This window comes from Heptranchias perlo, chromosome 5, assembly GCF_035084215.1.
Source record: "Heptranchias perlo isolate sHepPer1 chromosome 5, sHepPer1.hap1, whole genome shotgun sequence".
Taxonomy (NCBI): Eukaryota; Metazoa; Chordata; class Chondrichthyes; order Hexanchiformes; family Hexanchidae; genus Heptranchias; species Heptranchias perlo.
This window is the reverse complement of record NC_090329.1, coordinates 132247834-132274500: the sequence shown is the minus strand read 5'-3', so window position 1 is coordinate 132274500 and position 26667 is coordinate 132247834. Positions and strand designations below refer to the sequence as shown.

Here is a 26667-nt window from a genome sequence, read left to right as displayed (position 1 = left end):
TGCCAGGCAATGACCATCTCCAACAAGAGAGAGTCCAACCACCTCCCCTTGACATTCAACGGCATTACCATCGCCCAATCCCCCACCATCAACATCCTGGGGGTCACCATTGACCAGAAACTTAACTGGACCAGCCATATAAATAACGTGGCTGCAAGAGCAGGTCAGAGGCTGGCTATTCTGCAGTGAGTGACTCACCTCCTGACTCCCCAAAGCCTTTCCACCATCTACGAATCACAAGTCAGGAGTGTGATGGAATACTCTCCATTTGCCTGGATGAGTGCAGCTCCAACAACACTCAAGAAGCCCGACACCATCCAGGACAAAGCAGCTCGCTTGATTGGCACTCCATCCACCACCCTAAACATTCACTCCCTTCACCACCGGCGCACAGTAGTTGTAGTGTGTACCATCCACAGGATACACTGCAGCAACTCGCCAAGGCTTCTTCGGCAGCACCTCCCAAACCCGCGACCTCTACCACCTAGAAGGACAAGAGAAGCAGGCAGATGGGAACACCACCATCTGCATGTTCCCCTCCAAGTCACACACCATCCCGACTTGGAAATATATCGCCGTTCCTTCATCGTCGCTGGGTCAAAATCCTGGAACTCCCTTCCTAACAGCACTGTGGGAGAACCATCACCACATGGACTGCAGCAGTTCAAGAAGGTGGCTCACCATCACCTTCTTAAGGGCAATTAGGGATGGGCAATAAATGCCGGCCTCGCCAGCGACGCCCACATCCCATGAACGAATAAAAAAAAAACTCTAAATTACCCCCACTGTCTCCGAGACTCTGAGAACAGAAAATCTGAACAACCTGTGGCCTTTCCAACTTAAAATTCAGAATACATCGAATAAATAACATTCAATGTAAGATCAAAGCAATTCTAAACCCCTAAATCCCTGGTCCCTGTTACAAAAAAGCCCCCGGATATATAAGTAGGAAATAAGAATCGTTTGTGAGCACCCAAAAAGCAGGAATGGTGGGACCGATTTGGGACAAAAAAGGAAATCTTCTTTGCATCTGTCTTCACAAAAGAAGAGGTTGAAGTTAATGTCACAGTAGAGGAGGTGGGAGTGAAGACATTGGATGGGATAAAAATAGATAGAAAGGAGGTGCTAAATTGGTTAGCATCACTCAAACTTGGAGGGGAACGTGCAGGTGGTGTGGTTCCCATGTGCCTGCTGCCCTTGTCCTGCTAGGTGGTAGAGGTCGTGGGTTTGGGAGTTGCTGTCGAAGAAGCCTTGGCGAGTTGCTGCAGTGCATCCTGTGCATGGTACACACTGCAGCCACAGTGCACCGGTGGTGAGAGGAGTGAATGTTTAGTGTGGTGGATGGGGTGCCAATCAAGCGGGCTGCTTTGTCCTGGATGGTGTCGAGCTTCTTGAGCGCTGTTGGAGCTGCACTCATCCAGGCAAGTGGAGAGTATTCCATCACACTCCTGACTTGTGCCTTGTAGATGGTGGAAAGGCTTTGGGGAGTCAGGAGGTGAGTCACTCGCCACAGAATACCCAGCCTCTGACCTGCTCTTGTAGCCACAGTATTCATATGGCTGGTCCAGTTAAGTTTCTGGCCAATGGTGACCCCCAGGATGTTGATGGTGAGGGATTTGGCGATGGTAATGCCGTTGAATGTCAAGGGGAGGTGGAGGTGAACAAAGTTAGACCATATGGAATTGGGGGTTATATACTGGCATGGATTGAGAATTGGTTAACAGACAGAAAACAGAGAGTAGGAATAAACAGGTCTTTTTCAGGTTGGCAGACTGTGACTAGTGGGTACCGCAGGGATCAGTGCTTGGGCCCCTGCTGTTCACAATCTGTATCAATGATTTGGATCAGGAGACCAAATGTAGTATTTCCAAGTTTGCTGATGACACAAAACTAGGTGGGGATGTGAGTTGTGAGGAGGATGCAAAGAGGCTTCAAGGGGATATAGACAGGCTAAGTGAGTGGGCAAAACATGGCAGATGGAATATAATGTGGAAAAATGTGAAGTTATCCACTTTGGTCGGAAAAACAGAAATGCACAGTATTTTTTAAATGGTGAGAGATTGGGAAATGTTGACGTTCAAAGGGACCTGAGAGTTCTTGTACATAAGTCGCTGAAAGCTAACATGCAGGTGCAGCAAGCAATTAGGAAGGCAAATGGTATGTTGGCCTTTATCACAAGAGGATTTGAGTACGGGAGTAAAGATGTCTTACTGCAATTATAAAGGGCCTTGGTGAGACCGCACCTGGAGTTTTGTGTACAGTTTTGGTCTCCTTACCTAAGAAAGGATGTACTTGCCATAGAGGGAATGCAACGAAGGTTCACCAGACTGATTCCTGGGATGGTGGGATTGTCGTATGATGAGAGATTGAGTAGACTAGGCCTGTATTCTCTGGAGTTTAGAAGAGTGAAAGGTGATCTCATTGAAACGTACAAAATCCTTACAGGGCTCGACAGGATAGATGCAAGGAGGATGTTTCCCCTGGCTGGGGAGTCTCTAACCAGGGGTCACAATCTCAGAATAAGGGGTAGACCGTTTAGGACTGAGATGAGGAGAAATTTCTTCACTCAGAGGGTGGTGAATCTTTGGAATTCTCTACTCCAGAGGGCTGTGGAGGCTCAGTCATTGAGTACATTCAAAACAGAGATCGATAGATTTCTAGATATTAAAGGCGTCAATGGATATGGGGATGGTGCACGAAAATGGCATTGAGGTAGAAGATCAGCCATGGTCTTGTTGAATGGTGGAGCAGGCTCGAGGGGCCGGATGGCCTACTCCTGCTCCTATTTCTTATGTTCTTATGATGCACAGTGTGTGTCAGTGCTGATATATTTTTGGTTTAGCAGCTGTACAAAACTGATAAGCTTACTCTTGCACTCAGGGAGAAATGTATAGTAATTTCACAGGTCCTGAAAATACTTGGAACGTGGGCTCAGTTATTATGCTGGGATCATGCCCATAGGTGCCCTGTAGCACTGACCCGCTCAGAGCCCTCCATCCCTGGAGACTCCATGCAGTCCTTTCTTTGGTCTCCCTGAGTAAGGGGATCGATCTTAAAATTTTGTTTTTAAAAATTTACCTGTTCATTGGTGGTCCAGGCTGGATCCATAACTTTAATCCCCTCCCATTCCCCCGATGGAGCCCACTTCTGCTCCTTCTGGACACCTCCTTGCATTGTGTATATTGGCCTCAATTCTCATGCTGGGTTCCTTATGGGCCAGGGAAGAAGTGTCTGTGACAAACCTCCAACCCCTTGTAAGAGGTGGACAAAGGCTGTGTCCCTTACAAGGCTGACTGGAATTTCCCAACTAAGTTGGCATATCCTTTTATCAAGCAGTCCTGTGGAACTACTAAGGAAATTGGGCCCCAGTATAATTTTATTCTCTCCTTGCAAGACAGGAGCCTTAGTTTAAAAAAGACGTATGCACAGATTTTTCTGGGGTACCAGATATCCGGTTTTCTTCCACTGTTATTCCAACATGACATATTTCTTCTTTGCTACTTATTTTAATTAGCTTTGATTTTCTGGGTCTTTGCCAGCTTTATTATTGCACAATAGCATGCATCAATCTACAGTGGCCTTTGGTAGTAATGGAAAGGGGGCTCAAAAACATTTCAGTTATAATTACAATAAGCATAAAAATACGAAAAAATAAGTATAGTCAAGGATAAGACTATATAGAGATACTGATGTGTTCACTATACATAGGGAAAAGAAAACTCAAAAATATGGAAAGTAAATGGGAGAGAAATTGGACATCAATGCGCCCGTTTTTCTGACGTGAAATAGGTAAAACGGGAATCAAAATCAGGTTGCGATCGCCCGCGCCCATTGACCCTGGAAGTGCAGCTCACCCGAAATTGAATCAGAGGACTTTTAGTCACACTGGGTGCCCACCTGAAACAGGCAACAAGAAGATTTAGTTATTTAAATTGGAGTCCTATGCTGATTGTATAAACCTGGTGTGAAATTGGACAGCAACTAGGCAGAGATTATGCCATCCAAGCTCTGACTAGTTCTTCTGGCTTTAGAGCGGTTTGACCAGCGGTTCTTAAAGGGACCACTGGAGGCCACTGAAAAAAGGCCAGGAAACGTTTGGGTCCTAGCTTGGTGCCTGCAGTTTGCCAGTTAAATGCAGATGAGGCCTGGTACAGGTTTTGGCACGGGCCTCGCACTGGCATGGACCAGCATGCAGAGCATCATCCGCTGGCTTGCCACCTGTTTCGGGCTCAAGTCCAATTTCTACTTCAATAAATAGATAATAAGAAAAATAAAATTACAACAGGAATAATAAATGATGGTTCAAAAATAGCAAGTAGAATGTAGAAAGTTTAATGTATTTTTGAAACTTAGATTTAAAAGAAGTCTATCCTGATCAGCATGCTGTATCCTTGTCTCATTTAACACATTACTCCTTTTGTTCCTTGATGCCATTCTAATTAATTTCACATCTCCACATTGAACTGCATTTAGTGGCCTGATTATCTGAGAGATCCAATGTGATAGCACTGTTTCTCCTTATTTCTAATGCTAGCTACTTTGGTATCATCTGCAAATTTAGAGGTCTTGCTTATGATACCCTTCATCCAAATCATTTTGTATATACAGTAAAAGGCAGATAAAAGTAAGCTACCGTATTCCAACCTCCAGCTTGCAAAGTTCCCATTTTTGGCTCCCTTTTAGGTTCCTGTCTTTTAAAGGCAGTGCTTCATTCCTCTCATTCTTTACTGAAGGGTAGTTTTAATAGTCTACCCTGTCAGCGAGGAGGTTCATCCACAGAAGCACATATGTTGCCCACATTTTTCCGACTTAATTTTAGTGGGGCACCAGTGGCAGTGATGATATATTTTTGATTTAGCATCTATTTTGGCAGTGTGGATTTGTAAAATTACTCCTAAGCGTCACTATTAATTGAACTATGGAAGGTTTCTGAAAATCCAGGAGCATCTGGCTAAATTTTCCAAGATCCTGCATCACCAGCAGGACCTCGCACGCAGCAGGTGAATTATTGGAAAATCATAGTTGCACTGATGCAGTTTTCCATCCATTCTAATTAGCGCACTGCACCAATGAATTTCTCATAGTCCACCTGTGGCACATGAGACCCCTGCAATGGGGCTGGGTCGAGGAATATTTCGCCCATATTGGGCCAGAATTTCCTGTCAAAATAATGGCAAGGCTAATGACGCTCGCCGTTATTTATGGATAAATGGTACAGCAACTTCTGGCAAGGAGCAGATGCCCGGTTAAATGTGAATATCCCAAGGTTGCTGTCCGAGCTGCACTGCTCTGTCATTAACTTCGCGAAAATGGCATCTCGCGTTTAGCCTCCCCATTTTTTTAGGAACCTGCTGTATTTGCCCATTAATTGCCCTTTAAACACGCTGTATAAAATTAAGTCTAGTCATTACAAGCGTAAGTACCCTTTTAACGACATGATAAGTGTTAATGACTGCCAATCAACCTCCCTGGCACCAAAAATTAAATATTACAAGTGTGAAGTCTCATTCCTTCAGGTTCTGAATTTTTCGTGGAAATTTTAAAAATGTCAGGGGTTAAATTCGATAACCCCCGAGTCAGGGCACGGGGATCACAGTGTGCCATTAACCTGCGTCCGGGTGTTGAGATGGCAGCACATGAGATTCATGCTGCCTGGTCATTTACCTGATTCCTGCAAGCAGCCAGGCCTTGCTGCGCTGTTGAGTGGCTGCTCACCAGCAGGGGTCTCTGATATTGTGAATGGCTAGTACCACTTAAAGGCAGCCTGCACCTCTTATTTGCGAAATATAAGATACGGGTCCACACGGAGTCTGAACGGAGATCAGACATTGCACACGTAAAACACCATTGAGTTATTTTTAAAAATTGAATAAAGGTTGGCCACTACTAAATCCCACATCCGCCAATCTGCACGCCAGACCACACCAATTTGCCAATCTGAATTTGTACCGGACCTGCGAGAGAGCTTGCACCAAGGTTCTCTGCCGATGGTGCAAGAGGTGGACAGAAGGAGGGGCATCCTATATCCACAGGGGTCAAGTGGCCCTCCAGACATATACTGCCAAGGGAGTGGGAGGCAATAGGGGAGGAGGTCAATGCCAGGAGTATCGCACCATGAGAGTGGATGCAGTGCAGGAAGAAGTACAGGAGTGGTCAAGGTGCATGAGTTCAACAGTCAAGTTGCATATCCTACCAACTGCATCACTAGCCTCATCCACTGCTGCAGGTCCCGTCCCTATGTTTACAAACTGTTGAGTTATGTTAAAACATTGAATTAAGGTTGCGCACTACTAAATCCCACATCCACTAATCTGCACGCCAGACCACACCCCCCATCACCCACCTACCAATCAGTACTCAACTCTTCCAATCAGATGCTTCATCTCACCCTGACACGTTACCACTATTGCAAGTCGCATATCCACAACTAGCAGGTCACACACACTGGCAGCTATTCAACCATGACAGTCACATCACCCAAATATCTTGCAGGCCACTCACCGACGCATGTCCCGCTTTCTTGCAGGAGAAGGTGGCGCATAACAGGAGGCAGCAAGTGGCAGTGGCTCCATGGAACATGAACCTGATGTCCTCTCTCAGGATTACAGCATTCCTGTCCTACCTCTGCCACTCTGCCAGTGGCCTTGCTGTTGCCTCTGAGCTAGCCAGCCCACTCCCTGTAGAGTATTGAAACTTTATTACAGGAACATAGGAAGATGGGAACAAGAGTAGGCCATTTAGCCACTCGAGCCTGTTCCGCCATTCAATGAGATCATGGTTGATTTGTAACCTAACTCCATACACCCGCCTTAGCCCCATATCCCTTAATACCTTTGGTTCACAGAAATCCACCAATCTCAGATTTAAAATTAACAGTTGAGCTAGCATCAACTGCCGTTTGCATTTGGAAGCTTTTCCTAACTTAATTCCTGTAAATTCTGGCTCTAAATGTTAGGCTATGTCCCCTCGTCCGAGTATTCAAGTATAGGAGACCTCCAAAAACAGGTACAAATGCATCAGCAGCCAGAAGCAATAATCCAGCAACTAACCTGTAACTCCTGCATGATCCCTTTGAATAGCGCTGGTGGAGTGGTCCTCCAGGCTGGTTACAACCCGTTCAGCTGTGTATGGTTAAGACAGTGCTTTGGCTGGAACGTTGTGTTCCAAAATTGTACCTGTCCCTTTAGATCAGCGTTGCACACTGATCCAACGCATATTCTCCTTACTTTACATGCTGCCGGTGTTCGTAATCTGCATGTGCACAAACGCCTTTACCAAGATGGCATCCAATGCACGTCACGCGAGAAGCATGCGCACACAATCTGGATGCCATTTTGGGTCCTTAGGAGGCCGCGTAGCGCCGACAAAACAGGCACTACGCGGCCCAATTTATAGCCCTTCAAGTTTTAAATTTTAATTTTTTTTCTTACTTTTCCTTTGTATCTTTTTTTCACTCTCTCTTAATCCAATCTTTCTTTCCCTCTCCTTATTTCTCTTTCTGTACCTGATTTGATATTGAATTCGCCCCCTCCTCCTCAGTCCTTCCTGTGTTCATTTCGCAATCCATAAATCTCATTGGTTAAGGAGATACCCTGTTGGTTACCTTGTTCACTCAGGTCCTAAATGCCTTATTTCCCTTGCTGTGCAACTTTGTGGGCAAAAATTTTTTGAGCTGAAGGGTGCAGGGGCAAATCTAACTAACGGCAGACACCGTTAGATGCCCTGCTACAGCAAATTCTGGCCTAATGTCAACTGTGGTTACAGCATGAAATATTCTGAAAAGGGCAGTAATTCCCATAGATTTCCCCAATGGTTTGTAGAGGGTGGTGGTGTGTGTCAGCTTCACCTCTGACTTCTGAGCGGTTCGAATCACTCCCACTCCCTGGGTTCTAGACCTTGGATTTATTTGGGGGTTGTGACAAAGTGCAGCAGACAACTGGTTTTGGTGCAAGAAACTTTGATCTTTATTCAAGAGAGAAAATACAACACAACAATCTTAACACTCGAATAAGATGGGGAACACTTCAGTACACACAAGGGAAATTACAGTAGAAAGATACCTCACCCCTCCCAATCCCGCTTTACAAGCTAAGTTGGACTCTAAAGGACCAGTGATAATGCTCACCAAACAGATCCTTGACAGTAATTCACCCAGAGGTAAGTCAGGAATAGATCGTAGGGTGGAAACTTTGCGGATCTTCGGTTTTCTCCCGAGTTGGTTTTCTTTGGTCGCGGTGGCCCAATATTACCTGGTTGGTTGGTGGTAATATTCGGTTGGTTGTTTCGTAAGGCTCTTGTTGCCGCGAGGTGTCTGATGGTCACTGGGGCTGTTACTCTGGTTTCTTCTTGTGTGTCAGCCTGCTTCGTGAGCTTCTCTGTTGAACTGCTTTCCTGTTGCCCCCTCGACTTGTTGAACTGTGGTCTCCCGAGCTGTCGAACTCCTGGCTGAACTGAACTGCTTTGCCCTTGCAGGTCTGGCTGACCGGTTCTCTCACGTAGGGTTTGTTGTTTTCGCTGGAAGCTGCTGTCCTTCCAGAGACAGGCAGAACAAGAAGCAGAACACAAGAGCCAGAGAGAGAGAGAGAGGTTTCGAGTTTCCACTTCGATATCCGTCTCTTACAATGGTCTTCGTCACTTAAATAAAAACACTTCATGTCTGTTTAAACAGTTCTTACAAAGTCCTTAAGAATCTTTGATGGCTTTTGATGGTCCCTCATCGTGTTGCAATTGCTTCTCCCGATGGGTCATTGTTTTAATTCCGATTTGCTGATCACCTGGTATACAGGCTTCCTTTTGTATCCAATGTCCGAGGTGTTGATCGGTTTTGCTCTAAAACAAAGACATGGCCCCACCATGTCTGGAGCAGTTGCCTCTTTCAATGGCCTACTGCCTTTCGAATTAGTGCTGAGTGTTGACCACCTGCTGTAGGTTTTGCATTAAAACAGAGACATGTCTGAAGCAGTAATTCTCCCACATTCCACTGTGTGTGTTGTTGATTCGTCTGGTGACCTCTCACCTATCCTTCCATCTTAGGATTTTAGTCAATGGCCAAAGTTTTCCATACTCAGGGAAAAGGTGAATTCCCAGAATTCTTACAGTCGCCCCGACGAGGAAGCGAGTCCCTTAAAGGACATGGATTCCTCGAAAGGTACTTTTCCCTGGTTGATGCTTCCTGGTGCAGCGCATGTGTGTGAGTCGGCCCAATATTTCATCGCCCTGAAATAGTTAGAACAGAGCCCAAAGTCCTTTTCTTTAGGGTTTTTCTCTGAGTTTTGGGGGATCTGTGAATTTTGAGAATCTTACATTCCCCCCGTGATACTTTACTTGTTAGAGTATCATGCTGGATGAGCAAAATTCTCGATCCTCGAGAGCCAACCTTCCCCTGCGGCTGCTGGCTAGGGACCTCTCTCCTCAGATCGATCCCTGACTTGAGGTGCTACCCTTTTAAACTGGGGAGCTGGTGACCACGGTTTCTTTGGCCATGGCGTTCGTGGGTACCTTCTAGGGACTCTGGCTGGTGGGAGTTTTCTGGCTGGTGGGTCTTCAACCCGAGCCACTGTCCCCACTTGTGCGGTCTGTGGAATCTCCACTGCCGCTGGCTGGGGAATTCTATCCTCAGGCTGTACCTCTTCTAAACCTGTGTCAGGGGCAGGTAACTCTCTGCCCTCAGGTCGCACCTTGTCTGAGTCCCAGATGAGCGGGGAAGTGTCCCAAACGGTGGGTGGGATGGCCCTTCCCTTAAAACAAGCCACTGCACCTGCTTGTGCAATCTGTGAGTTTGCTCCTGCTGCAGGCTGAGGATTTTTATCCTCAGACCTTGCCCCAACTGGCTGTTCCCTTCTCTCGGATTTAAACAACTTACATTGGTTAATGTGGAACCATTTGGTGCGCCGAGGTAGCTTTATGGCGTATACCATGGGGCTTGCCTTATCTACAATGCTGTAGGGCCCCATGTGGAATGGTTCTAGACTGCCTACCCGAGCAAAATTCCTAACCATAACCTGATCCCCTATCTCCCACTCGTGGTGCGTATCGGGTTCTAGCAGCAGTCGTTTATCCGATGCTGTATTCCCACGTTGCTAGCAGCCTGCCAGTGAACCTGTTTAAGGTGTTCAAACAGATTCCTGACGAAGCTGTCCCGGTTCACCTCTCTGAGCTGACCCTCCGTGAGCACCGGGGCTAGCACATGGGTGGGGGTCCGCATAACCCTACCAGTCATGAGCTCATGTGGGGAATACCCCGTGCTTTTTGACTGGCTGGCTCGGATCCTCATTAGGACCAACGGTAAGACTTCTACCCACTTTCTAGGTGAGTCCACCGTCTCTTTCCTCAGCCTTTCTTTCAAGGTTCTGTTCATCCTCTCTACAATCCCTGAGGACTGTGGGTTGTGTGCAACGTGCCATTTCCCCTCTATGCCGAGTATCATAAGGGTATTCTGCATGACCTGCCTGGTAAAGTGGCTCCCTTGGTCGGACTCCACATACTGTGGTAGCCCCTATCGTGAGAACACCTCCCTGACCAGGATCCTGGCTGTACTCAGAGCTGTGGCTGTTCGGCAGGGGAAGGCTTCTACCCACTTTGTGAACACATCCACCAGGACTAGGCAGTACTTATAGCCTCCCTGGGCGGTGGGTAGAGGCCTGATGTAGTCGACCTGGATTGACTGCCATGGTCCCTCTACCCTCCTGATGTGTCCCATAGGTACCTTCCTTTTGTGGGGGTCAGGGTTGTTAGCAGCATACATCAGACAGCTGGCACAGAACTTGCGGACATCTTCCCTGAGTCCTGGCCACCATCCTGCCTGTTCCATACGCTGCCAGGTGGTGTCAGGCCCGGGATGCCCCGCTCCTGGACCCTCATGGGCCAGTTGAAGGAATTCCCTCCTGTGCTGCTGCGGTACTACCCATTGCTCTTCCTTAAACAGCACGCCCTCCTTAACAGAGAGGACTGCTGTGCTGTAAGGGCCCTCTACCCTTTTCCCTTCTGCCACTGCACTGAGGACTGCCTTGAGGACGGGGTCTTGGGTTTGGACCGTCTTAAGGTCCGGGGTTAAAGCTACCCCTGCACTCCCCTGTGACCCATTCCTACCCGTGACTGCTGCTATGGGACGGGACCCATATGAGTCCCAGAAAGTGCCTGTGCGGGCACCCTCCTTAGCTAGCACGTTGGCCTGCCGGTTGCCCTCACTCCGGGGTTCTGCGGAGGAATGGGCTTTCACCTTATGGATGAAAACCTCCCCTTCCTCCCCCACTGCTGCTAAGATTTTCTCCAGCAAGGGTTTCACTGTGAGGGGTCTCCTGCCAGCGGAGGTGTATCTGCGGCGGGACCAGATGGCCAGGTACTCCGTACATGAATTGCATGTGAACATACTATCCGAGCAAATCGTGTATGGGGTGGGGAAGATCTCGGGGTGCATAACCACGTACACTACCGTGGACAGTTCAACCTGCTGGGCGCTCATGGTGCTGGGGAGCTTAATTGCCAGGGCAAGGTTTGCCGCTGGGTCATAAACTCCACACCCCATGAGTCGCTCACCAGCAGATACTGTGCTGGAGCCATCCACATAGATTTCACGGCCTGTGGGGTGTATCCCGGCCCATAAACCTATGTCTACTTCCCAAACCCCTGGTATGGAACACCGGTGGGCTGTTCCAGGATATACCAGGTCAGCTGCGAGCTTTGGCTCGCAGAGCCCTTTTACTTTTCGGTCCATCTGTGAGAGAAGCAGGGTGCAGCGAGCAATGCGGGCACTGCTCACTGTCCCATCCTTGATTCTCCCGTCCAGGAGCATCTAGGTGGGCTTGTGATGGGTTAGGAGGGTGACGGGAGAGATGCCTGTGAAGATCAGCGATCTTCACAGGTGGCCATCAGCGGGTGGCCAAGAGGTGCCTTTCACAATTGGAGTAGCTCTTCTCCACATCTGTGAGTATCCTGGAGGAGATTTGGCAGATGCAATACAATATTGGAAAATGTTAGGTTATGCACTTTGGCAGGAAATCAGAGAGCAAGTTTTATCTTAATGGCGAGGAACTGGAAAGTACTGCAGTACAAAGGGATCTGGGGGTCCTAGTGCAAGAAAATCAAAAAGTTAGTATGCAGGTGCAGCAGGTGATCAAGAAGGCCAACAGAATGTTGGCTTTTATTGCTAGGGGAATAGAATATAAAAACCGGGAGGTATTGCTGCAGTTATATAAGGTATTGGTGAGACCGCACCTGGAATACTGCATACAGTTTTGGTGTCCATACTTAAGAAAAGACATAGTTGCTCTCGAGGCAGTACAAAGAAGGTTCACTCTGCTAATCCCGGGGATGAGGGGGCGGACATATGAGGAGAGGTTGAGTAGATTGGGACTCTACTCATTGGAGTTCAGAAGAATGAGAGGCGATCTTATTGAAACATATAAGATTGTGAAGGGGCTTGATCGGGTGGATGCGGTAAGGATGTTCCCAAGGATGGGTGAAACTAGAACTAGGTGGCATAATCTTAGAATAAGGGGCTGCTCTTTCAAAACTGAGATGAGGAGAAACTTCTTCACTCAGAGGGTCGTAGGTCTGTGGAATTTGCTGCCCCAGGAAGCTGTGGAAGCTGCATCATTAAATAAATTTAAAACAGAAATAGACAGTTTCCTAAAAGTAAAGGGAATTAGTGGTTACAGGGAGCGAGCAGGAAATTGGACATGAAGCTGAGTTCGGATTGGTCAAGGCCCTGTGGGTGGCGGAGCGGGCCCAGGGGCTGAGTGGTCGGGTCCTGCTCCTACTTCTTGTGTTCTTTAGATTTGAGGTTAGGATCAGATCAGCCATGATCTTATTGAATGGCGGAGCAGGCTCGAGGGGCCGATTGGCCTACTCCTGCTCCTATTTATTATGTTCTTCTGTTCTTATGAGTAGACCACCGGTCTCAGCTTGCCATGCCGCTCTTGGAGCAGCACAGCACTCAGGCCGTCCCCGCTGGCTGCTACCTCCAGGAAGAACTCTTCCCCTCCATCTATGGTCCCTGGAGCTGGTGCGGTCTGCAGATTTTTCTTGAGCCTGACAAATGCTGCCTGGCACCCCTCATCCCAAACCCACTCCACTCCCTTATGCAGGAGTCGGAGCAGAGAGGCTGCTGTGGCCGCATAGTCCTCAATGAAGTCTCTGGAGTACCCGGTTAGCCCTAGAAACGATCTCACTCCCGTGACTGTGTTGGGGACTGGTAACTCCTGTACTGCTTCCCTTCCAGCTTTATCTATGGCCCTTTCCCCAGCACGTATTGTCAGGCCCAGGAATTTCACTTCCTGCTGGCCGATCTGCACTTTCTTTGGGTTCACTTTTAAACCTTCCTGTCCGAGCAGTTCCGGCAGTTCGGCCAGAAGTGGGCCGTGCTCCTCTCTCGAATCGGTGAATAGGAGCAGGTCATCCACGTATTGTACCAGCTGCCTGGGCTGGCTGAAGCCCTTTAAACTGTTTGCCATACATTGGTGGAAAATGCTGGGGCTATTGTGGAAGCCCTGAGGCAGACAGTTCCAGGTGTACTGTTGCCCTTTAAAGGTAAAGGCAAACTTGTACTGATCCTCTCAACTTAAAGGGATGGACCAAAACCCGTTGGAGATATCCAGCAATGTGAAAGTGGTCGCGGATGCTGGGATACTTCCTATCAGGTCGGCAACTGCTGCTACCGTGGGTGCACAGGTTGGGATGTTTCTGTTGAGCACCCGATTGTCCACTGTGGCCCTCCAGGAATTGTCCGGTTTTCTAACCGGCCACAGTGGAGAGTTCACATGGGTGGCTATCGGTCTCAGGACCCCCTGTTGCACTAAGGAGGACATGGCTGCTTCCATGTCTGGCTCCTCTTCCCTGGGGAAGTTGTATTGCTTTTGTGGTCGGGCCATAGGGTCCCCATCTACACTGACCTCGAACCCGTTGACCCTCCCACAGTCGTGTTTGTGTATGGCAAATGTGGCTAGATGGGCTTGCACAAATGCCTGGAACTCCCTTGGGGTATTACTGACCATGAGTTCGAGGTTAAAACCCTCTTTAGGCTTCATGGCGCACCTTCCCCTGTTTCCCTGGGATGACTACTAGTCCGCCTTCCTTTTCTGTATTTGCCCCCCACAGGCAGTGATTCCTCAAATCCACTAGGATCCCGTGACCTACAATAAAGTCGGCTCCCAGGATCCCTTTTCCACCCTCCACTTCCCACTTCATTAGGATACAGGTCCACTTAGAGCGGAGTGTTCCGAAACGAATGGTCAGCAGGATGGAAAATGAGCCAGCCTTTTCTTTACCTGTGAATCCCGACAGACTGTATGGGACCCCGATAGATAGAGGTGAGGTGGTGGGGTTAGCTGAATGGATCACGGTACATGATGCTCCCGTGTCCAACAGATAGGTCCCCTTTACCTCTTCTACCTCCATCTCAACGAGGGGTCTCTTCCATAAGTCGTAGGTAAGGGAACACAGGTAAACAGGCTGCGCTGGCTCTTGTCAGGGTTGTGGGTTAGATGGGGCTGATGGGGTCAGAGCGCTGGTGGTGGCTGCTACCTTCCCTGGGCCAGTCAATAGGGTTCTCATGGCGTCCAAAAATGACTTGACCGTGGCGGGAGGGATTCCTGTCTCTGCCTTTTGGGCTGGGGTTGAGGAATTCTTTCCCTTGTTATCTTTCCAAGGATTCTTACACTCCTTCCTCCAGTGTCCATCCTTCCCACACCCGTAACAGTTGAGCTTTGTGCTGGAAGGGTTATTCCCTTCCTGACGCCACTCCTTCTTACCCTGGCCGGGTTTCATTTCATGCACTTTCCCTTTAGGTGGGTGCGCATCGGTTCCTTTACCATTACGGTAAGCTGTGGTCAATTGTCTGATCACTGTGAGTTCGGTAGTCAGGGGATTCTTTGGGTCAAACCACATTCCTGCCGCGGCCCTGACCTGTGGCAAGCTGTTTGCCACCAGGCAACAGAGCCAGTGGGCCCGCTGATCCTGGTCCAGGTTAGCCCGGTTAGGCGTCCCACTGCACGCGCTCTTATACACTGGCCACAACGTGTCTGCAAAAGCCTGCGGGGGTTCTCCTACGAGCTGCACTGTTTTTTCCACCCGGGAGAAAGGACTTCCCTCATTCATCCCCATGGCATCAAGAACTTCCTCCTTGAGCTCCCCATAATCACACTGTCCCATCTTACATTGGTCAGAGAGGGACTGGAAGAGCTTACTCTCCAGGGAGAATAGCAGCATTTTGGCCTGTTCAGCATCATTGCACTCGTTTCACTTCCCTGAAGTGGACCGAGGGGTCCCCATTTGCCGCAAGTTTAGTTAAATGGCTTACCATGGCCCTAAGCTGTTGGGTGCGGTGGGGAACTACGAACTGGTTTTGGAGGGGTCCCTCATCCCCGTTATCAGCGGGCGGGCCGAACCTTTGCTGCCCGGCCAGGCACATCTGCCCCGGTCCCAGCCTCTCTTGCTAGGGGTTTTCCTCCTCAGCTTCTGCCCCTAATTCCACCCCACCCCTCCTGCTCCTCAACCGGGTCGTCCCTTGGCACTACCTGTGGTGTCTGAACCGTTCTCCCCAGGTTTCCTGTGAAGTCGACCTGGGCTGCACTCGGGCTTATGAGGCACACCATGCCTTTTGCCGTCCTTGGAGCAAGGTTCAGACTCTCTGTCTGCTTCTGGCAGGGGCCATGGTCTGCATCCTCAAACCCCCGTGCGCTCACTATCTTATAGGTTGCCTGTAAGCCTTTTACTTTCTCCTCCTGCTCTCTTACTTGTTTTGCTCGGCAGGCATTCTTTTCCCGCAACCTCAGCTCATTGTTCTTGGCCTCGGTGTCCTGACACTGTAAATATTCCTGCTGGGTCTTATGCTCCCCCACTAACTGCACCCTTTCCTGGTTCAGAGCTTGCAATCCTAACTATAACTTCTCCCCTGCTAGGGCCTTTGTTTGGACTTCCAGGGCTGGCTCCCGAATCTCAGCTGCCTGTGCTTCAACGAGCCTGTCCAAAAGCTGGATCTGTTTCTTGAAGCACATCATCCAGACTGCCTTTTCGATGGATTTTTTATGATCCTTCCCTTCTGTCCATTTAGCTGCAGCATCTACCGGGCGCCCAGCCTTTAACAGATTAGTGACCCATTTTTTTTCCATATTCACCTTACTGAACACATAATCTGAAATCCTCTCTTCCATTCCAGTTCTCTATTCCAAATCAGTGTCCACTGTATCACATCCCTTTTGCCAAGGTCCCTTCGTGATCGCCATTCTGTTGGGGGTTTTGGTGTGTGTCAGCTTCACCTCTGACTTCTGAGCGGTTCGAATCGCTCCCACTCCCTGGGTTCTAGACCTTGGACTTATTTGGGGGTTGTGACAAAGTGCAGCAGACAACTGGTTTTGGTGCAAGAAACTTTGATCTTTATTCAAGAGAGAAAATACAACACAACAATCTTAACACTCTAATAAAATGGGGAACACTTCAGTACACACGAGGGAAATTACAGTAGAAAGATACCTCACCCCTCCCAATCCCGCTTTACTAGCTAAGTTGGACTCTAAAGGACCAGATATAATGCTCACCAAACAGATCCTTGACAGTAATTCACCCAGAGGTAAGTCAGGAATAGATCGTAGGGTGGAAACTTTGCGGATCTTCGGTTTTCTCCCGAGTTGGTTTTCTTTGGTCGCGGTGGCCCAATATTACCCGGTTGGTTGGTGGTAATGTTTGGTTGGTTGTTTCGTAAGGCCCTTGTTGCCGCGAGGTGCCTGATGGTCACTGGGGCTGTTACTCTGGTTTCTTCTTGTGTGTCAGCCTGCTTCTAGAGCTTCTCTGTTGAACTGCTTTCCTGTTGCCCCCTCGCCTTGTTGAATTGTGGTCTCCCGAGCTGTCGAACTCCTGGCTGAACTGAACTGCTTTGCCCTTGCAGGTCTGGCTGACCGGTTCTCTCACGTAGGGTTTGTTGTTTTCGCTGGAAGCTGCACTCCTTCCAGAGATAGGCAGAACAAGAGAAGCAGAACACAAGAGCCAGCAAGAGCCAGAGAGAGAGAGAGAGAGAGGTTTTGAGTTTCCACTTCTATATCCCTCTCTTACAATGATCTTCGTTTCTTAAAAAAAAACACTTCATGTCTGTTTAAACAGTTCTTACAAAGTCCTTAAGAATCTTTGATGGCTTTTGATGGTCCCTCATCATGTTGCAATTGCTTCTCCTGATGGGATATCGTTTTAATTCCGATTTGCTGATCACCTGGTCGACAGGCTTCCTTTTGTATCCAATGTCCTAGGTGTTGATCGGTTTTGCTCTAAAACAAAGACATGGCCCCACCATGTCTGGAGCAGTTGCCTCTTTCAATGGCCTACTGCCTTTTGAATTAGTGCTGAGTGTTGACCACCTGCTGTAGGTTTTGCATTAAAACAGAGACATGTCTGAAGCAGTAATTCTCCCACATTCCACTATGTGTGTTGTTGATCCGTCTGGTGACCTCTCACCTATCCTTCCATCTTAGGATTTTAGTCAATGGCCAAAGTTTTCCATACTCAGGGAAAAGGTGAATTCCTAGAAATCTTACAGGGTGAAGGACCTAATCCAGTTTTATGTGGACGACTAATTATCAGGAAAGATTGAAGAAAACCATAGTTAAAGAGAGGTGAAACATTTTATGAATACATTTTCAAACTGACTGCAACTGGATAACTACAATTCATTGCTTACTGATCTCACGTTCAAAAATATGTTTGTAGGTTTTGTTTCCAAGTAATTGTCCCCTTGGATTGGAAAATTGCCAATGTCACTCCATTATTTAAGAAGGTTAGGAGAGGTCAACTTGGAAATTATAGGCTGATTAGTCTTACGTCTGTGGTGGAGAAGTTGTTAGAATCTGTTATTAGGGACAGAGTGACTGAGCATTTGGACAAATATGAACTGATCAGAGAGAGCCAGCAAGGATTTGTAATGGGTAAGTCATATCTGATGAACCTAGATAATTTTTTGAGGAGGTAACTAATGTGGTAGATGAGGGAGTGTCTATGGATGTTAATTAAATGAACTTCCAGAAGGCATTCGATAAGATTCCACTTAAGATACTGTTAACAAAAATGAGAGTGCATGGAATTGGAGGCAACCTATTGACATGGGTTGGGAATTGGTTAGGAGGTTGGAGACAGAGAGTAGGGATAATGGGTACGTACTCAAATTGGTAGGATGTGACTAGTGGTATCCCCCAGGGATCTGTACTGGGGCCTCAGCTTTTCACTATATTTATAAATGACTTAGATGAAGGAATAGAGATCCGTATATCCAAGTTTGCTGACGACACCAAGTTAGGTGGCACAGCGGAAAGTTATTAAGGGACATTGATAAATTAAGTGAGTGGGCAAAACTGTGGCAAATGGAGTTCACTTTGGGGAAGTGCGAGGTCATCCATTTTAGACCTAAGAAAGATAGATCAGAATATTTTATAAATGGTGAAAAACTAGGAACCGTGGAGAAGAAGAGAGATTTAGGGGTCCAAGTACAGAAATCACTAAAATCTAGAGGCTAATGGAATGTTGGCCTTTATCTCAAGAGGGCTGAAATACAAAGGGGTGGAAGTTAGGTTACAGTTTTATAAAGCTCTGGTTAGACCCCATTAAGAGTACTGCATTCAGTTCTGGAAGGATATATTGGCCTTGGAGGTGGTGCAGCGCCGATTCACTAGAATGATACTGGGGCTAAAAGGGTTAAATTATGAGGACGGATTGCAGAGACTCGGCTTGTATTCCATCGAGTGTAGAATATTATGGAGTGATCTAATTGAAGTGTTTAAGATGATTAAAGGACTTGATAGGGTAGATAGAGAGAAACTATTTCTTCTGGTGAGGGACTCCAGAACAAGGGGGAATAACCTTAAAATTAGAGCTCGGCCATTCAGGTGTGATGTCAGAAAGCACTTCTTCACACAAAGGGTAGTGGAAATCTAGAACTCTTTCCCCCAAAATCTGTTGAAAATTTCAAAACTGAGATTGATGGATTTTTGTTCGGCAAGGTTATAAAGGGTTATGGAATCAAGGCGGATAGATAGTTATAGTACAGATCAGCCATGATCTAATTGAATGGTGGAACAGGGCCGAGGGGCTGAATATGACTCCAATGCTCATAAACTAATCAATTGAAGTTGGCTCCCACTGACAACTTATGATGTGGAGATGCCGGTGATGGACTGGGGTTGACAATTGTAAACAATTTTACAACACCAAGTTATAGTCCAGCAATTTTATTTTAAATTCACAAGCTTTCGGAGATTTTCTCCTTCCTCAGGCAAATGTTTCAAGATCTCCTTGAAGCCTACGCATTTATACATATTGAACAATAATAAATGGTGTTTACAGACTGCCCCTGCAACTGCCCGTTGCCAAGGCAATTGATAGCCAAATCGAGCAGAAATTGATAGCCAAGTTCCGCACCCATGAGGACGGCCTCAACCGGGATCTTGGGTTCATGTCACGCTACACGTTACCCCACCAGCGAACAAATGTTATCTGTTTTTAATATAATGGGTCATTTGCTGGCTCTCTCTGCCTTCCGGATGTTTCTGCCTCTCTCTGTGTTTTTTTTCTCTGTTTTTTTTTCCCTGTTTGTTTTTTTATTGAATGTGTATTCGGAGGTTCTGCAGGTAACACCTCTCTGTCTGAACACGGTGATTGCCTTGGCAACGGGCAGTTGCAGGGGCAGTCTGTAAACACCATTTATTATTGTTCAATATGTATAAATGCGTAGGCTTCAAGGAGATCTTGAAACATTTGCCTGAGGAAGGAGAAAATCTCCGAAAGCTTGTGAATTTAAAATAAAATTGCTGGACTATAACTTGGTGTTGTAAAATTGTTTACAACTGACAACTTAGATAGACATATGAGAATAAAATTGCGAACAGGTGGAAGGAATGGAATGTATATTCTGTACATAATACTAAGGATCAATAACACTATCAGAGGTCCTCAATATCTAAGCTGTGATTTGTTTCAGAGTTGGTTTGATGAATTATGGAGGAAGTTTGTGACGTATTCTTCAGGAGAGCGATTATTTGGATTGCCAATTCAAGATTATGAAATACTGCAGAAAAATAAGTAAGTTGCATTTCACACAGGGAAGCACTGAGTTAATTTATTTATGGGCATGACTGGTAACTTTATTGTTGTCGGGGATCATTTTCTCCACATTTTGGCAGGGGTGCGATTTTGAAGGACCCTCAGTGTGTTTCCCATGCTGTGGGAAACACTCCATGTTGCAACAGACGTGTTTCAGCCAGCAGCCGGTGGGAGATTCAAATGCTTATTTGGCAGATGGGGAGAACAGGTCACTTATTTCAGACAAAGTTTCGGCTGCAAGATCTTTGTGTTTTCACTGAAAATTCTTACTTTCCACTCAAAATTCTTCTGTTCAAATATATTTAACTACTTTGCGGACCCCCTCAAACTCACACCGTCAGGATGGGGGGGCGCTATGGCTGCATTCACCACTACATCCAAGGATGAGCAACACCACCAGCCTCACCAGGCACGGCGTCCACCTCTGCCACGTGGAGCTCCACAACACAGTGCTGCTCCAGAGGCACTTGCACAAGAGCACAGAGGGCACCAACAGAGAGAGCGACGTTGCAGGAGGCACTACCCTCGCCACAGGGTCTACAGACCGAGGCTCAGATTCCTGGACCTCTCTGAGGAGTAGTCGCAGACGTCTGCAGCCTCCTTCAGGCCGAGCTGCTCCCAGCTGAGCCAAGCAGCATCCCCTTACCTGTCGCTGTCAAAGTCAGCACTGCCTTCAACTTCTTCGCCTCCAGATCATTCCAGGGTGCCACCGGGGTCTGTCAGTCGTCTGCACACAAATGCATAAGGCAGGTCACCGATAGCTTGTTTCACAGGGCCTTGCAGTATCAACTTCCCCATGGACAACCTCAGCCAGATGGAGAGGGCAGTGGGATTCCACTCTGTGGCTGGCTTCCCACGGGTGCAAGGTGCAATCCATATAGCTATACGAGCACCTCCACACGAGCCAGGACTGTTCATCAACAGGATGGGGTATCACTCCATCAACACTCAGCTCGTTTGTGACCACCGCAAAAGATTGCTTTATGTGTGCGCCAGATTTCCTGGCAGCTGCCACGATTCCTTCATCCTCCGGGAATCCAACATCCCACCCCTCTTCCATACACCGAACGCCGTTAAGAGCTGGCTCCTCGGTGACAAGGGATACCCTCCTGCACAAGTGGCTCATGACACCTCTGAGGAACCCCATCACCGAGCAACAGCATCGATATAATGACAGCCACATCGCCTCCAAGTTTACAACTGAGCATGCTATAGGGCTGCTCAAGATGCGATTTAGGTGCCTTGATCCTTCTGGGGGAGCACTTCAATACGCACCAGACAGAGTGGGATGCATTATAGTCATGTGTTGTGCCCTGCACAATATGGTACAACAGAGAGGGGTACCGCTTGAGGAGGCCCCATCCACATCTGCCACCCACATTGAGGAGGAGGAGGCAGAGGAGGAGCAGGAGCAGGAGCAACCCATGGACAGAACAGCGGCTCACTGGCTGCTCGTGAGGCCAGGGAATCACTGATGTGAACGGTTCTCCTATCATCTGACAGTGTGAAGAGTCCAGTCCTCACTCTGCCTGGATAGAACAGCGCCCACACCAGCCTCCCGCCCCACCCCTCCCTGCACAAAACAGTCCTGCAACTACACATACATTATAAAATGGGTGGCATCAAGTGTTGCCGTTCATGGTGAACCTCATGAAAGGGCACTATTAGGAAAGCCAAGACAAGAATGGCCAAGACGTGGCAGTAGTGGTGACAATCATAATATTTAATGTGAGTTTAACAAAAAGCTAATATAAATAAAAAACAAGACCAACTGTCTCGGTTTTGGTGCCCGTGAGGGCTCCTCCAAAGACTGCTCCACCTGCACCTGTGCAGGGGCAGACTTGGCTACCTGGAGAGGAGGCAGCATTGCGTGTACTGGTTGAGAGGGGGGCAACGGGTGAGAGATCGGAGTACTTTGAGTGGCGTCCCACGTCCATGGCCCATTTCGCCATCATCCCTCCCCTGGGCCAGGCCCACATCACTCCTACCACTCTGTTGGACAGCAATTTGGAGGGCATGTGAGAAGCCTGTACTAGTGTATCTGCCTTCCTGTTTAAGGCGGCAGAATGTTGTTCACTGTGAGTCTGAACGGCCATTGTCAGGGCCTGAATGGACTCAATTTTGAGCCGTGCTTGAAGCTCAATGGAGGCTAGCCTTCCCTCCATCGCAGACATTCCCCACACTTACCCGTGACAGTATCTCAGAGAGTTGCTCACGTCCCTGTGACACTACCTCAGAGATGCCCTCACGTCCCTGTGACACTATCACAGAGATTCCCTCCCGTACCTGTACCACCACTCCACTCATGCAGGAGTTGGACTCTTCCATCCTCTGCGCTATTGTGGAGAGTGCGCGTGGCACCTGTTCCAGCACCTCGCAAATGTGCTGCTGTCCCTTGATCATTCTCCTTTTAAAGGATCGCCCTCAGGGTTCCACATCTGCATCTTGCTGAGCAGAGCCTAGAGACGAGTGCTCTCACCAAAGCGGACTCTCTGCAGCTGCCCCTGCCACCACATGCTCGTGCTCACGTGTCTGTGGTAACTCACCAGGTGCCAACTCAACTAACTGAGGACTAGGACCCACCGAGGTGTGAGTATCTGCACTGGTGGATAGTTCGCTAAGATGTGACGGTGCACCCTCAGAGACCGGCAGGTCCTCTGAGAAATCACCCTCTGCCGTCACAGCGGTCACTGAAGGGCTGTAAGAGAACAGAAGGCAATATTAAGCATTCTCACAGATGTGTCATGTTGCGATGAGCATACTGAGGTGCTGAAGATGGTAAGGCATGTTAACATCAATTCACATTGTGTGTGCTGAATGTTAAAGCTATGTCACCAGACGTTTGTCAGGGTGCCAGTCTCCGCGCCCTCGACAGACAGGCACTCGAGGGTTCAGCTGAGCTCCAGCGCCTCCTGCTGTGTGTCTGTGAGGATGATGATTTGTTGTGGCCCCCTGCCGGTCTTCGCCCTCTCCCGTGCATTCTGAGCTCTCTTCTCCAAAAAGGGAAGAAAGTACAGATGCATGAGTGAGTGATGATGACATGGCCAACCGATGAATGCATTGGTTTGGGTGTGACTGACCGTGAAAGAGATGCATCAGAGGGTGAGTATGAGACAGAGCCGTGACATTGTATGAGGATTGGGTTGAGTGATAGTGGTGGGGTAACTAATGGGGAGGTGAGAAAGTGCTGAGGAAGTGCAGGTAAGTTGAGGATGAGCCTTAAGTGGGTGTGGGGAGTGATGTGATAGAGTATATTGGCAGTGCAGAATGATTTGGGCGGGGGGGGGGTGGTGATATGGAAGACGGAGTGAAGGAGAATCAGTAAGCGCACTCACTTCATCTGACCTAGTTCGGTCATTGAAGCGCTTTCTGCACTGGATCCAGGTGTGGGATATGTTGCTGCTCCTGGTGACCTCCTCTGCCACTGCGAGCCAGGCCTTCTTGGTGGCAGAGGCAGGCCACTTCCTCCCATCCGCCAGGTAGAACACATCCCTCCTCCTCCTCACCCCATCCAGTAGCATCTGGAGTGAGGCATCGCTAAATCTTGGAGCAGCCTTTCCCCTGTGCTACTCCATTGTGCTGTTTGGGTGTTTGCTCCAGGAGGAGCCATTGGAGCACTGCCCCTTTAAATAGAGCTCCTCCAGCTGACAGCCTGTGATGCGGCCACGCAGTCCACCCGCTGCGCAGCTTTCGGACGGCAAACCTGGAAGCCACGTTAAGTGGCTCCAATTGACGCATGATCGCGTGGGCAATGGACATTTTTTATTGGGCAGGCTACCCACGCGCCCAATCACCGCGCCCCCCCTCCACTGCCATCCTAATATCGGGGCCTTTGAGAACACGGCTGTGGACAGGCTCCAGGAAGAGGCAAAACTTTTATTTTACTTTTGAAAAATTTTCATGCAGCTTGGAGGCTGCCTGCTACGTTCTGTTACAGCCCAAGTTCAGTGTAACTGTACAGCTGGAAATGAGCTGGAGTCAGGGAGAATCTGCATGGCGGTGGAAGTTCCACTCCACTGGAGATGCGCCTCATGTAAAAAAAAATGTGACTAGGAAAGTCACAAAGGCACAATGTCTCTAAGTTTTTAAACAGTAACTTTTTATCTAAAATAATGATCTTGAAAGGGTTTTCACAGGCTTCCACCATAACTTAGAATCATAGAAAGGTTACAGCAAGGAAGGAGGTCTTTCGGCCCATTGAGTCCATGCCGGCTTCAGTGGGAGATTGGCAGAACCCCCAGAGAAACGGTGTAAGAGAGTGAGAGTGGACCATTGCACAGTACTGTAAAAATAGTAATATAACACTACATGACAGAAATTGATGTAATCTTATGCTGAATAACAGGTGAAATCCACAGGGGTAATTTTCTGGTTTAGTTTTGGTGGCAGGACCTCAGAACGGGGAACAAAATTCTCACCAAAACCGCTCCAGTCTCGTAGGATTTCTTGAGTTCAGCCCAGATTAAATATGTAAGCAAACTCCCAGTTCATTTTGGGCCTGGCGCTTGGAGCTCACCAAAGCAAAAGGAATGGGAAATTGCAAAAGAGCTTCCTTTAAAGGACTTTTGGGAAGTGGTTGCAACCACTTAAAGGTAATTGGAGTCATTTGATCTTAGATTTTCTCATTGGATGAAAACCTTTTCTAATACCAGTGTACAATTTGCACAAAAATCTCACCGTAGTTATGATTTTTGAGGGCTGTCGGAATCTTTAATTTAGAAAAGAGTTTAATTTGGGGTTACAGTTAGAGAATGCATTCGACAATTTGCTTAATTATTTTAAAGCTTCAATGAGCTATTTGTTATAAGTGTAACAAAATCTGAGTCCTGGTGCTGCCCTGATTTTTGGCAGGCAAGTGCAAAAAGTATAGTGCAAAGCTGCCAATGTGGGCAGCCATGGGGGTCGGAGAGGAATTTTCCAGACTATCTTTTCCCTTATTGGCCCTGGGTTTTCTCCTTTTTTTGCCTCTCCTGGCTGCAGGGGGAGGGGGAAATGTTTAGTCATAATACTTCACTTCGGCCATCATGGTTTGGGGAAGGCTTGATGGACCAGATGGTCGTTTCCTGCCCATCAATTTCGTATGTTTGTATGAGCCGAAGTGGGACGTGTGCAGTTTGTGCCTGCTGACTGTGAAGTGTAGCTTCCAGGGTCAGCCTAATTTGAAAAATTGAGCAAGCTCCAGGTGTGACAAACAACACCAATGAGGAGCTTGACCATTGGGGATGGGAATTCTTGTGGTGCGACAGCAACTTAAAGGGGTAATCACTTACAAAAATAGATTGACAGCAGAACACAAAAGTTTGTTTATAAAAAACGTCTGTAAGTTCTGCAGGAGGGCATAGAGCCCCCAGCTTCTACATGAAGCTGTCAGGGGGCTGTTGGACGAAGTAAGGCTGAGAAGGGATGCTCTGTTTGTTACAGAGTGATGCTGGCCCCTTTGTGGGAGAGCTGCTGAGGAGCAGAAACTCGACCAGAAATTTAACTGGACCAGCCACATAAATACTGCGGCTACAAGAGCACATCAGAGGCTGGGTATTCTGCAGCGAGTGACTCACCTCCTGACTCCCCAAAGCCTTTCCACCATCTTCAAGGCACAAGTCAGAAGTGTGATGGAATACTCTCCAGTTGCCTGGATGAGTGCAGCTCCAACAACGCTCAAGAAGCTCGACACCATCCAGGACAAAGCAGCCCACTTGATAAACACCCCATCCACCACCCTAAACATTCACTCCCTTCACCACCAGCGCAGCGTGGCTGCAGTGTGTACTATCTACAGGATTCACTGCAGCAACTTGCCAAGGCTTCTTCAACAGTACCTCCCAAACCCACGACCTCTACCACCTAGAAGGACAAGGGCAGCAGGCACATGGGAACAACACCACCTGCACATGCCCCTCCAAGTCACACACCATCCTGACTTGGAAATATATCGCCGTTCCTTCATCGTCGCTGAGTCAAAATCCTGGAACTCCCTTCCTAACAGCACTGTGGGAGAACCTTCACCACACGGACTGCAGCGGTTCAAGAAGGCGGCTCACCACCACCTTCTCAAGGACAATTAGGGATGGGCAATAAATGCTGGCCTCGCCAGCGACGCCCACATCCCGTGAACGAATAAAAAAAAAGGCTGTGGTTAGTCATAGAATCATAGAGTTATACAGCACGGATAGAGGCCCTTCGGCCCATTGTGTCCGCACCGGCCATCAAGCCCTGTCTAATCTAATCCCATATTCCAGCATTTGGTCCGTAGCCTTGTATGCTATGGCATTTCAAGTGCTCATCCAAATGCTTCTTGAATGTTGTGAGGGTTCCTGCCTCCACAACCCTTTCAGGCAGTGAGTTCCAGACTCCAACCACCCTCTGGGTGAAAAAGTTCTTTCTCAAATCCCCTCTAAACCTCCCGCCTTTTACCTTGAATCTATGCCCCCTTGTTATAGAACCCTCAACGAAGGGAAAAAGCTCCTTAGTATCCATCCTATCTGTGCCCCTCATAATTTTGTACACCTCAATCATGTCCCCCCTCAGCCTTCTCTGCTCCAAGGAAAACAAACCCAATCTTCCCAGTCTCTCTTCATAGCTGAAGCGCTCCAGCCC

General features: G+C 48.1%; 1 protein-coding gene across 1 annotated transcript in view; it reads left to right on the top strand.

Moving 5' to 3' along the window:
* The window catches only part of LOC137322209 (dynein axonemal heavy chain 8-like), a 1675662-nt gene that overhangs the window by 764178 nt on the left and 884817 nt on the right, over positions 1 to 26667 (top strand). The window contains exon 40 of the mRNA XM_067985325.1: positions 19952 to 20052. Within this exon, the coding sequence (XP_067841426.1) occupies positions 19952 to 20052 (101 nt within the window). The remainder of the gene's footprint in view (positions 1 to 19951; positions 20053 to 26667) is intronic.